Below are 12,831 nucleotides of genomic sequence, written 5' to 3' on the forward strand. Positions count from 1 at the left end.
CACTGATGAGTAGGCACTGATATGTAGAATTGATGGGCACTGATAGGAGGCACTGATATGCAGCACTGATGGGCACCGATAGGTGGCAATGATATGCAGCACTGATGGGCACTGATGGGCATTGACAGGCAGCACTAATTGGCACTGATAAGCAGCACTGATTGGCACTGACAGGTGGCATTGATGGACACTAATAGATGGCACTGATGGGCAGCACCAATTGGGCAGGTACTGACAATTGTTAATGCTGGGAACTGATTGGCACTGTGATGGACACTGATTGGCACTATGGTGGGCACTGATTTGCACTGTGGTTGGCACTGGCACTTAATTGAGCACTGACAGGAGTTAATGATGGGGCACTAATTGGCAGCTGATGGGTACATTTGATAGGGGCTGTGCTGATAATCAATGTGCTGATTGTCAGCACAGACCCCCCCTCTGACAGGGAGAGCCGCCGATCGGCTCTCCCAGTCAGCGCAAACCGATGAATGCCATTTACCGGCACTTCCTGGTTCACGCGATAATCAACTGTGATTGGTCACAGCTGATCACGTGTCTGCGTCAGAGGCTTCTTACCACGATCAGAGATGCAGTGTCAGACTGACATGACGCACTTGCGGGTGCGTGCCAGCATATTATCCTGCTGGATGTCATATGACGCCCAGTCAGAATAACAGAACCACTTCCCGGCCACCAATCTTCTATCTGCTATAGGCCGGGCGGGAAGTGGTTAAATAACATGTCTGGGGATTCCCTGGCAACACCGACATTTACAAAGAAAAAATGCTGTTAAATTGCTGGAAAATAACAGTTTCCAGACCCTTATCTTGATGGGGGTCTGGTATGATGATGGGGGGTCTGGTATGATGATGGGGGGTCTGGTATGAATTCCAAGGGGGAATCCAAGCAAGAGCAAAATCCATAGCAGATCCTTATATATCAATGCAGCCTGGCAGGCCAGAAAAGTAGGGGGTCAGTCACGCACTTCCAACCTGCTTCCTGAACCATACCAGGACACATGCCCTCAATATAGGGAAAGTACCATTCCAGTGGTGTTTCCCATAGCAAAACACCTTGTCTCCATGATGATGAATACAAGAGCCTCCTCCCCACAACCCTGGCCCAGTCTGTGGATGGGGGGCTTATAAGAATCTGCTAATTACAGTTTCCAGCCTCTTACTTTTGATTGTAAACAAATGGCTGGGGATTCCCTTCATTCACACCAGACCATTACCCTACATGAGGGTCTTGTAAAAATACATACTAGACCCTTATCTTGACGGGGGTCTGGTATGATGATGGGGGTCTGGCAGGATGATGGGGGTCTGGTATGATGATGGGGCTCTGGCAGGATGATGGGGCTCTGGCAGGATGATGGGGGTCTGGCAGGATGATGGGGGTCTGGCAGGATGATGGGGGTCTGGCATGATGATGAGGACTCCAAAACAAAATCCATAGCAGATCCTGGAAAACAATGTAGCCTGGCAGCCAAGAAAAGTAGGGGGTCAATCATGTGCTTCCACCCCGTTTCCTGAACCATACCAAGCCACATGCCCTCTGTCACGGAACGCCCCACACTCCGCTTGAGTGCTTCCGTCATATACCGCTTCCTAAGTTCTGGAACACGAGTCCAATGGATCTGGCCATAGGAACCCCAAGAACTAGACAACACCAGTCTTGGAGTACATCAGAACTGTCTTTATTTTGAGATCTCACAGACCTTTATACAGCAGGGATGACTCAAAGCTAACCTAATTAACATGACCTAATTTACTACAAAATGTACCCAGACCAGATGACAGTCTTGTGGGCACCGAGCTTCACACATTAATACAATTAACAATACAAACAACAATCTCCCCCCTCCTCAGCCTAGACCATTCGTCTATTAGCCAGTGCTGGTGGCTAATGTGATCAGCTCTCTTAATTAACATAAACACATGTTGATAACACCAGCATCTCCTCACAGGATGTGTCCCAGCAGAATGAATCAGTCTTATCAGCAGGGGGCTGCTGGAGGAATCCCCCCTCCCTCTTCAGGGACACAAATATACAGTAAGGAGTCCCCATACAATATATACATGACTGAGTCCGATTAATACAGTTCAGACTGGATTTCTCATTCACCTCAAATGCTAGGGCCCATAATCGGTGGGCAACAGGCTTGCACACAGTCCTCTCCAACAGCCTCCGCTCTGGCCATGCCCGTGACATTTCTCCCCTTTCGGCAGGAGACTAACACAGGAGGAGACCCCAGACGGGTTGACTCCGAAGTTAGTCCATAGTTCCAGTCCTCTACTGCCTGTACCCACACAGTACCCCAAGCAAATCATCCCAAACAGAGTATCACTCACCCAGCCATCCTCTGCCTCTCTCAGAGAACATATCTGCCGCTGGGGAGAGGCCCGGACTGGCCCTTCTCCCTGGAATCCTTTCTGCCGCTGGAGAGAAGACAGGGTGACTGGGCTCACTCTGTCATGCTGTTGGGGATCTGGGCCCACTGCCCAGCATCCCTGGGGTATACAGGTGGAGACTGAAGTCCCATCCACCTTCACAGGAAATCCATCCTCTGTTAGTTGAGGGCAGAGTCCAGCAGTCCTCGGCCCTGTTGCCAGCCCTTCTGCTGGAAACCCCACACCATCTGTTCCGGCTAACTGTTGGAGAGGGAGGCCGACTGCCCCGCCTCCCTGGAACTCTGTAGTTGTTGCCGGTGCTGGGCAGAGGTTGGTAGCACTCTGCCCTGTTGCCAGCACTTCTGCTGGGGACTCCGCATCCTCTGCTCCGGCTAACTGTTGGGGCAGGCAGCTGGCTTCCTCCACTCCCAAACTGTGTAGCTGCCATTGGGGAGGTGAGCCGGCTGCTTCCTTTTCCATTCCCTCATCTGGCTGCTGGGACGACATGTCGATGGTACTGTCTCCCAGGTACACGGATCTTTGCTGGGGAGGAAAGCCCACTTCCTCCACCCTGGCCAACTGTTGGGGAGGGACAACACACACCTCCTCTCCCTTCTCCCCCTGTATCTGCTGCTGGGAAGTGATTGCCATCTTCTCACCCTGAGCCTCCACAATTGCTGCAGGTGTGGGGCAGAGGTCTTGGACCCTCTGTCCGGTTGCCAGCACTTCTGCTGGGGGTTTGCTAGGTGGTTCCTCCTCTACAGAAATGTCTATTAAATCCCCAGTCTCTGGAAGTGGTAAAAGTGTGGGACAGAGGTCTTGGACCCTCTGTTCAGTTACCAGATCTTCAGCTGGAGAAGTTTGTTTTAACTCCATAGATGCTGCTGGCAGAAAATCACATGTCCCTGTCAGTGTTGTGGGAGAAAGGCCGACTACCTCTTCTCTCAGGAAGGCCGAAGCCACTGTTGGTGCTGGGCAGAACACAGTGAACTTTGGCCCTGATAGCAGCTCTTCTGCTGGAGGCTCATCAGGTTGTTCTTCCTCAGCAGAAAAGTCTATCAAATCCCATGTCTCTGCAACTGATGTCGGGGAATAGGGGTTCACCATCTCCTGTCCATGGAACCCAGAAGATGTTATCATTTCTGGACAGAGGTTAGCAGAGCTCTGCCCTGTTGTCAGCACTTCAGGTTTGGGGACGGCAATCTCCGGATTTTCCACTGCCGATTCTCTGGCATGCTGCTGAACTTGTTCTAGCAGTTTCCTGTATGCCCTTTCCAGATGCTGTTCCTTCCTTAGCAAATGGTCCAGATCAGGTTTGAGCTCTGAGACCCCTGCAAGACCGAGCATAGACTCTCTATAGTCTCTCATGTCCTCAAGGTCAGGTTCCCCTTCATCGCCAAACATAAAAAGATCTGTAAGGTTCTCCCACAGCAATCCAGGGCCGCCAAAGTCATATCCCTCCGGAGAGCATTCTGTTGTCTCCCCTAAATATCCCTCCTCTGCGTGCCATTGCAGAGCCCGATATCGATTGTCCAGCTCTATCTCCTGCTGGACCAACCTGTCCAACTCAGTCACCCATTGCTCCTGGGGCTGCTCTCCCAGGAATGCCATCCGCAATGCCCGTTGGTCACTGGCCCGTTGCTCTTGGGTTGGAAAGCACTTGCCCTGTTTTATACCAGCGAGACGGAGGGCTGCAATCCAGAGCTCCACCCGAATCAGCTGCCTGAGCTCCAGGTATTCATCCTCAGACACAGTCCTGGTGTACGTTGAAAGGATGATCCGCAGCAGCCCCGGGAATTCTGATGCCAGGTCCATATCTCCGCTGGGGTGACTGAAGTCTGCTATGCTGATCTTGGATCCAGTTGGAGGTTTGGATGTCCCAGACTTCAGACTTCAGGAAGCTATCCCACTGCTGCCACCAATGTCACGGAACGCCCCACACTCCGCTTGAGTGCTTCCGTCATATACCGCTTCCTAAGTTCTGGAACATGAGTCCAATGGATCTGGCCATAGGAACCCCAAGAACTAGACAACACCAGTCTTGGAGTACATCAGAACTGTCTTTATTTTGAGATCTCACAGACCTTTATACAGCAGGGATGACTCAAAGCTAACCTAATTAACATGACCTAATTTACTACAAAATGTACCCAGACCAGATGACAGTCTTGTGGGCACCGAGCTTCACACATTAATACAATTAACAATACAAACAACAATCTCCCCCCTCCTCAGCCTAGACCATTCGTCTATTAGCCAGTGCTGGTGGCTAATGTGATCAGCTCTCTTAATTAACATAAACACATGTTGATAACACCAGCATCTCCTCACAGGATGTGTCCCAGCAGAATGAATCAGTCTTATCAGCAGGGGGCTGCTGGAGGAATCCCCCCTCCCTCTTCAGGGACACAAATATACAGTAAGGAGTCCCCATACAATATATACATGACTGAGTCCGATTAATACAGTTCAGACTGGATTTCTCATTCACCTCAAATGCTAGGGCCCATAATCGGTGGGCAACAGGCTTGCACACAGTCCTCTCCAACAGCCTCCGCTCTGGCCATGCCCGTGACACCCTCAATATAGGGAGGGTACCATTCCAGTGGTGTTTCCCATAGCAAAGCACCTTGTCCCCATATTGATGAATACAAGCGCCTCCTCCCCAAAACCCTGGCCCAATCTGTGGGTGGGGGGGTTATCAGAATCGAAGTCCCTTTAACCACTTGCCGACCGCCTAACGTAGATATACGTCGGCAGAGTGGCACGGGCAGGCAGAATCACGTATATATACGTGATCTGCCTCCCGCGGGCGGGGGGTCCGATCGGACCCCCCCCCGGTGCCAGCGGCGGTCGGCATCTGACTGGGAGCGTCGGGAGGCGAGGGGGAGACCATCCGATCGTGGCCCCCCCCTCGCGATCGCTCCCAGCCAATGGGAATCCTCCTCTGCCTGTGTGTAGTTTCACACAGGCAGAGGATGTGATGTCATCTCTCCTCGGTCTGGCAGTTTCCGTCCAGCGCCGAGGAGAGAAGACATGTAAGTGCACAACACAAACACACACAGTAGAACATGCCAGGCATACCTTACACCCCCGATCCCCCCCCGATCGCCCCCCGATCCCCCCCCAATCACCCCCCCCCCTGTCACAAACTGACATTAGCAGTATTTTTTTTTTTTTTTTCTGATTACTGCATAGTGTCAGTTTGTGACAGTTACAGTGTTAGGGCAGTGAATATTACCCCCCTTTAGGTCTAGGATACCCCCCTAACCCCCCCTAATAAAGTTTTAACCCCTTGATCACCCCCTGTCACCAGTGTCACTAAGCGATCATTTTTCTGATCGCTGTATTAGTGTCGCTGGTGACGCTAGTTAGTGAGGTAAATATTTAGGTTTGCCGTCAGCGTTTTATAGCGTCAGGGACCCCCATATACTACCTAATAAATGTTTTAACCCCTTGATTGCCCCCTAGTTAACCCTTTCACCACTGATCACCGTATAACTGTTACGGGTGACGCTGGTTAGTTTGTTTATTTTTCATAGTGTCAGGGCACCCGCCGTTTATTACCGAATAAAAGTTTAGCCCCCTGATCGCCCGGCGGTGATATGCGTCCCCCCAGGCAGCGTCAGATTAGCGCCAGTACCGCTAACACCCACGCACGCAGCATACGCCTCCCTTAGTGGTATAGTATCTGTACGGATCAATATCTGATCCGATCAGATCTATACTAGCGTCCCCAGCAGTTTAGGGTTCCCAAAAACGCAGTGTTAGCGGGATCAGCCCAGATACCCGCTAGCACCTGCGTTTTGCCCCTCTGCCCAGCCCACCCAAGTGCAGTATCGATCGATCACTGTCACTTACAAAACACTAAACGCATAACTGCAGCGTTCGCAGAGTCAGGCCTGATCCCTGCGATCGCTAACAGTTTTTTTGGTAGCGTTTTGGTGAACTGGCAAGCACCAGCCCCAAGCAGTGTCAGGTTAGCGCCAGTACCGCTAACACCCACGCACGCAGCATACGCCTCCCTTAGTGGTATAGTATCTGATCGGATCAATATCTGATCCGATCAGATTTATACTAGCGTCCCCAGCAGTTTAGGGTTCCCACAAACGCAGTGTTAGCGGGATCAGCCCAGATACCTGCTAGCACCTGCGTTTTGCCCCTCCGCCCGGCCCAGCCCAGCCCACCCAAGTGCAGTATCGATCGATCACTGACACTTACAAAACACTAAACGCATAACTGCAGCGTTCGCAGAGTCAGGCCTGATCCTTGCGATCGCTAACAGTTTTTTTGGTAGCGTTTTGGTGAACTGGCAAGCACCAGCGGCCTAGTACACCCCGGTCGTAGTCAAACCAGCACTGCAGTAACACTTGGTGACGTGGCGAGTCCCATAAGTGCAGTTCAAGCTGGTGAGGTGGCAAGCACAAGTAGTGTCCCGCTGCCACCAAGAAGACAAACACAGGCCCGTCGTGCCCATAGTGCCCTTCCTGCTGCATTCGCCAATCCTAATTGGGAACCCACCGCTTCTGCAGCGCCCGTACTTCCCCCATTCACATCCCCAACCAAATGCAGTCGGCTGCATGAGAGGCATTTTCTTTATGTCCTCCCGAGTACCCCTACCCAACGAACCCCCCCAAAAAAGATGTCGTGTCTGCAGCAAGCGCGGATATAGGCGTGACACCCTCTATTATTGTCCCTCCTGTCCTGACAATCCTGGTCTTTGCATTGGTGAATGTTTTGAACGCTACCATACACTAGTTGAGTATTAGCGTAGGGTACAGCATTGCACAGACTAGGCACACTTTCACAGGTTCTCCCAAGATGCCATCGCATTTTGAGAGACCCGAACCTGGAACCGGTTACAGTTATAAAAGTTAGTTACAAAAAAAAGTGTAAAAAAAAAAAAAAAAAAAACACATACAAAAATATAAAATAAAAAAAAATAGTTGTCGTTTTATTGTTCTCTCTCTCTCTATTCTCTCTCTATTGTTCTGCTCTTTTTTACTGTATTCTATTCTGCAATGTTTTATTGTTATTATGTTTTATCATGTTTGCTTTTCAGGTATGCAATTTTTTATACCTTACCGTTTACTGTGCTTTATTGTTAACCATTTTTTTGTCTTCAGGTACGCCATTCACGACTTTGAGTGGTTATACCAGAATGATGCCTGCAGGTTTAGGTATCATCTTGGTATCATTCTTTTCAGCCAGCGGTCGGCTTTCATGTAAAAGCAATCCTAGTGGCTAATTAGCCTCTAGACTGCTTTTACAAGCAGTGGGAGGGAATGCCCCTCCCCCCCAACGTCTTCCGTGTTTTTCTCTGGCTCTCCTGTCTCAACAGGGAACCTGAAAATGCAGCCGGTGATTCAGCCAGCTGACCATAGAGCTGATCAGAGACCAGAGTGGCTCCAAACATCTCTATGGCCTAAGAAACCGGAAGCTACGAGCATTTTATGACTTAGATTTCGCCGGATGTAAACAGCACCATTGGGAAATTGGGAAAGCATTTTATCACACCGATCTTGGTGTGGTCAGATGCTTTGAGGGCAGAGGAGAAATCTAGGGTCTAATAGACCCCAATTTTTGCAAAAAAGAGTACCTGTCACTACCTATTGCTATGATAGGGGATATTTACATTCCCTGAGATAACAATAAAAATGATTAAAAAAAAAAAAATGAAAGGAACAGTTTAAAAATAAGATAAAAAAATAATAATAATAAAGAAAAAAAAAAAAAAAAAAAAAAAAAAAAAAAGCACCCCTGTCCCCCCTGCTCTCGCGCTAAGGCGAACGCAAGCGTCGGTCTGGCGTCAAATGTAAACAGCAATTGCACCATGCATGTGAGGTATCGCCGCGAAGGTCAGATCGAGGGCAGTAAGTTTAGCAGTAGACCTCCTCTGTAAATCTAAAGTGGTAACCTGTAAAGGCTTTTAAAGGCTTTTAAAAATGTATTTAGTTTGTCGCCACTGCACGTTTGTGCGCAATTTTAAAGCATGTCATGTTTGGTATCCATGTACTCGGCCTAAGATCATCTTTTTTATTTCATCAAACATTTGGGCAATATAGTGTGTTTTAGTGCATTAAAATGTAAAAAAGTGTGTTTTTTCCCCAAAAAATGCGTTTGAAAAATCGCTGCGCAAATACTGTGTGAAAAAAAAAAATGAAACACCCACCATTTTAATCTGTAGGGCATTTGCTTTAAAAAAAATATATAATGTTTGGGGGTTCAAAGTAATTTTCTTGCAAAAAAAAATTATTTTTTTATGTAAACAATAAGTGTCAGAAAGGGCTTTGTCTTCAAGTGGTTAGAAGTGTGGGTGATGTGTGACATAAGCTTCTAGATGTTGTGCATAAAATGCCAGGACAGTTCAAAACCCCCCCAAATGACCCCATTTTGGAAAGTAGACACCCCAAGCTATTTGCTGAGAGTCATGTTGAGTCCATGGAATAATTTATATTGTGACACAAGTTGCGGGAAAGAGACAATTTTTTATTTTTTTTATTTTTTTTTTGCGCAAAGTTGTCACTAAATGATATATTGCTCAAACATGCCATGGGAATATGTGAAATTACACCCCAAAATACATTCTGCTGCTTCTCCTGAGTATGGGGATACCACATGTGTGAGACTTTTTGGGAGCCTAGCCGCGTACGGGACCCCGAAAACCAAGCACCGCCTTCAGGCTTTCTAAGGCCGTAAATTTTTGATTTCACTCTTCACTGCCTATCACAGTTTCGGAGGCCATGGAATGCCCAGGTGGCAAAAAAACCCCCCAAATGACCCCATTTTGGAAAGTAGACACCCCAAGCTATTTGATGAGAGGTATAGTGAGTATTTTGCAGACCTCACTTTTTGTCACAAAGTTTTGAAAATTGAAAAAAGAAAAAAAAAAAATTTTTTTTCTCGTCTTTCTTTATTTTCAAAAACAAATGAGAGCTGCAAAATACTCACCATGCCTCTCAGCAAATAGCTTGGGGTGTCTACTTTCCAAAATGGGGTCATTTGGGGGGGGTTTGTGCCACCTGGGCATTCCATGGCCTCCGAAACTGTGATAGGCAGTGAGGAGTAAAATCAAAAATGTACGCCCTTAGAAATCCTGAAGGCAGTGCTTGGTTTTCGGGGCCCCGTACGCGGCTAGGCTCCCAAAAAGTCCCACACATGTGGTATCCCCATACTCAGGAGAAGCAGCTAAATGTATTTTGGGGTGCAATTCCACATATGCCCATGGCCTGTGTGAGCAATATATCATTTAGTGACAACTTTTTGTAATTTTTTTTTTTTTTTTTTTTTTGTCATTGTTCAATCACTTGGGACAAAAAAAATGAATATTCAATGGGCTCAACATGCCTCTCAGCAAATTCCTTGGGGTGTCTACTTTCCAAAATGGGGTCATTTGTGGGGGTTTTGTACTGCCCTGCCATTTTAGCACCTCAAGAAACGACATAGGCAGTCATAAATTAAAGGCTGTGTAAATTCCAGAAAATGTACCCTAGTTTGTAGACGCTATAACTTTTGCGCAAACCAATAAATATACACTTATTGACATTTTTTTTACCAAAGACATGTGGCCGAATACATTTTGGCCTAAATGTATGACTAAAATTGAGTTTATTGGATTTTTTTTAGAACAAAAAGTAGAAAATATCATTTTTTTTCAAAATTTTCGGTCTTTTTCCGTGTATAGCGCAAAAAATAAAAACGGCAGAGGTGATCAAATACTATCAAAAGAAAGCTCTATTTGTGGGAAGAAAAGGACGCAAATTTCGTTTGGGTACAGCATTGCATGACCGCGCAATTAGCAGTTAAAGCGACGCAGTGCCGAATTGTAAAAAGTGCTCTGGTCAGGAAGGGGGTAAAACCTTCCGGGGCTGAAGTGGTTAACAATAAAAGGGCCCCTAAATACCAGCCCCTCCATGTGAAAGAGAAAGGGGTACACAGTCACAAAACACATGTAAATAAAAACACACCTTTTGACAAGTGTTTTATGAAAAAAAAAAATGTCCCATTATGAAAATCCATTGTCACTCACATCATCCAGGGACAATCAAGATGAACATTGCCCGCCAACTTGCTAAAAGAAAAAAACCTGCCAACTGATGGGCTTGTCTTATCCCATCGCTACACTCACAACAATGGCAGCTCTGGTCCTGTCTACTAAATGTAAACAATAGGGTGGGGTATTCCCAAAATATGGCCAGGTGGCTATATCTGGGAAATGAGGTCATCTCCTGTAGCTGTTGACATGACCATATTTGGTCAGTGATGTCAGTGCTATCTCCGCCCCTTTGATTACATGGCTGGAAATTCCTGGCCAGCAAGTGAATGGGGCTCGATGATGTCACTGACTGCTAAAGACATGGCTGGTGCCTGCTGCTTCCTTCACAACCTCTAACAGGGGAAGAATGAAGCTCTCACATATATCAGTAGACAAAACATTACTCTATATGACATTCGTCTCCTGCCCAGGCAGATATAAGGCCGGATCAGCAAAGAGCTCTCTGAGATAGATGTTCTGTCCTTTTCTATGATTTGGGGCTTTAAGAGAAAAGGAAAGATGGCTTACAAAATGTTAGTAAATCTTGTTGATCTGGTAAAATGACTTTCAGGGGAACTACAGACCAACGTGTGGAGGAGCTGTGTAAACTCTGCTTTGTTTTAATTCTTTTAAGATAAGGAAACCAGCGATCCTAGCGACGATGATGATGAGGATGATGATGAGGAGAATGAGAAGAAGGATGATGATCGTAATGATAAAAACAATAGGTGAGAAGCTGTGGATATCTCACTAATATTTTTCCATTACTTTTTCATAGGTGGCAAAAATACATAAAAAGGCAACAAGATCTTCTAACAGGTCCACAGGCCAGTTAGAATAGTTGAGCTAAAAATAGGGTTGGAAGGGGTTGGGAGGGTGGCAGAGGAATGTATTAAATACACAACTCTACCTCCAGTATCTCCTCTATAATGAACCTCTCCTCTTCCTGTCAGGGCTGGGCTCAGCCCTTCCTTCTCAAAGCTGGCAGCTCACCTGTCGGCTAATTGCCAGCTCCTATCTCTCCACAGTTACTCAGCTGTTGATGATATCCTGCTCGTCAGTCCTGCCTACTTAAGCCATCCAGCCCAAAGGATCTCTGCCTTCACCTTGGTCAACATCACAGAAACTATCTCCTGCTTTCTTGTTTAAAGACTTGCTTTGCTGACTGTAAGGGCTTACCTAGGTTGGAGTCCATGATGCAGAGATGTATTCTCACCCTTGCTAATACACACAGCCCACGGTAACAGGGTAATAAGCTACCTGGGCTGTGAATCTGTGCACGGGGGCTTGACAGGAATTTGCCAAAGGATAGTCAAGGTAAAGTCGTAGTCAGGGATTCCAGAAGACAGAGTAAATGATAAGCAGAGCCAGGGTCAGAAGCCGGAGTCAGTCTTGGAACGCTGTAACAGAAAACAGGCAAAACAGGAAACAAGAGACAATGAACTGACAAAGCCCTCAGAGTGAGGTAGTGTTTTATACTCAGCTGATTGGATAAACTGCCTCAGCTGAACCAGGAGTGACAGGTACAATCAGAGTATCGCCCTCAGTACTTCATGCAGAACTAGGCATAGCTGGAAAGCAGGCTGAAATGAACTGAGGTGTGGCTCAGAGGCAAAGTAACAGGAGCAATAAACAGGCAGTCATAGGTTCAATACCTCCTTGAGCCCCTTGGGCGTGACCATGCCTGGCCGTCTGCATTGCACGGTAGGGACATTCCTTCTGGCTCCTCTATACTGAGCCTCTCCAGTATCTCCTCTATACTGAGCCTCTCCAGTATCTCCTCTATACTGAGCCTCTCCTCTATACTAAGCCTCTCCTCTAACTCCAGTATCTCCTCTATACTGAGCCTCTCCAGTATCTCCTCTATACTGAGCCCCTCCTCTACCTGCAGTATCTCCTCTATACTGAGCCTCTCCTCTACCTCCAGTATCTCCTCTATACTGAGCCTCTCTTCTACCTCCAGTATCTCCTCTATACTGAGCCTCTCCTCTACCTCCAATATCTCCTCTATACTGAGCCTCTCCTCTATACTGAGCCTCTCCAGTATCTCCTCTATACTGAGCCTCTCCTCTAACTCCAGTATCTCCTCTATACTGAGCCTCTCCAGTATCTCCTCTATACTGAGCCCCTCCAGTATCTCCTCTATACTGAGCCTCTCCTCAACCTCCAGTATCTCCTCTATACTGAGCCTCTCCTCTAACTCCAGTATCTCCTCTATACTGAGCCTCTCCTCTACCTCCAGTATCTCCTTTATACTGAGCCTCTACTCTACATCCAGTATCTCCTCTATACTGAGCCTCTTCTCTACCTCCAGTTACTCCTCTATACTGAGCCTCTCCTCTATACTGAGCCCCTCCAGTATCTCTTGTATATTAAGCCTCTCCTGTATCTTCAGTATCT

The 12,831-nt window shown here is 47.3% G+C and overlaps 1 protein-coding gene across 1 annotated transcript in view; it reads left to right on the forward strand.

Annotated features, from left to right (window-relative positions):
- LOC141122958 (uncharacterized) overlaps window positions 1-12,831 on the forward strand; it is a 76,182-nt gene that overhangs the window by 42,822 nt on the left and 20,529 nt on the right. Inside the window, exon 7 of the mRNA XM_073612019.1 lies at window positions 11,066-11,159. Coding sequence (XP_073468120.1) covers window positions 11,066-11,159 — 94 coding nt within the window. The remainder of the gene's footprint in view (window positions 1-11,065; window positions 11,160-12,831) is intronic.

This window comes from Aquarana catesbeiana, linkage group LG01, assembly GCF_042186555.1.
Source record: "Aquarana catesbeiana isolate 2022-GZ linkage group LG01, ASM4218655v1, whole genome shotgun sequence".
In the NCBI taxonomy this organism is placed as follows: Eukaryota; Metazoa; Chordata; class Amphibia; order Anura; family Ranidae; genus Aquarana; species Aquarana catesbeiana.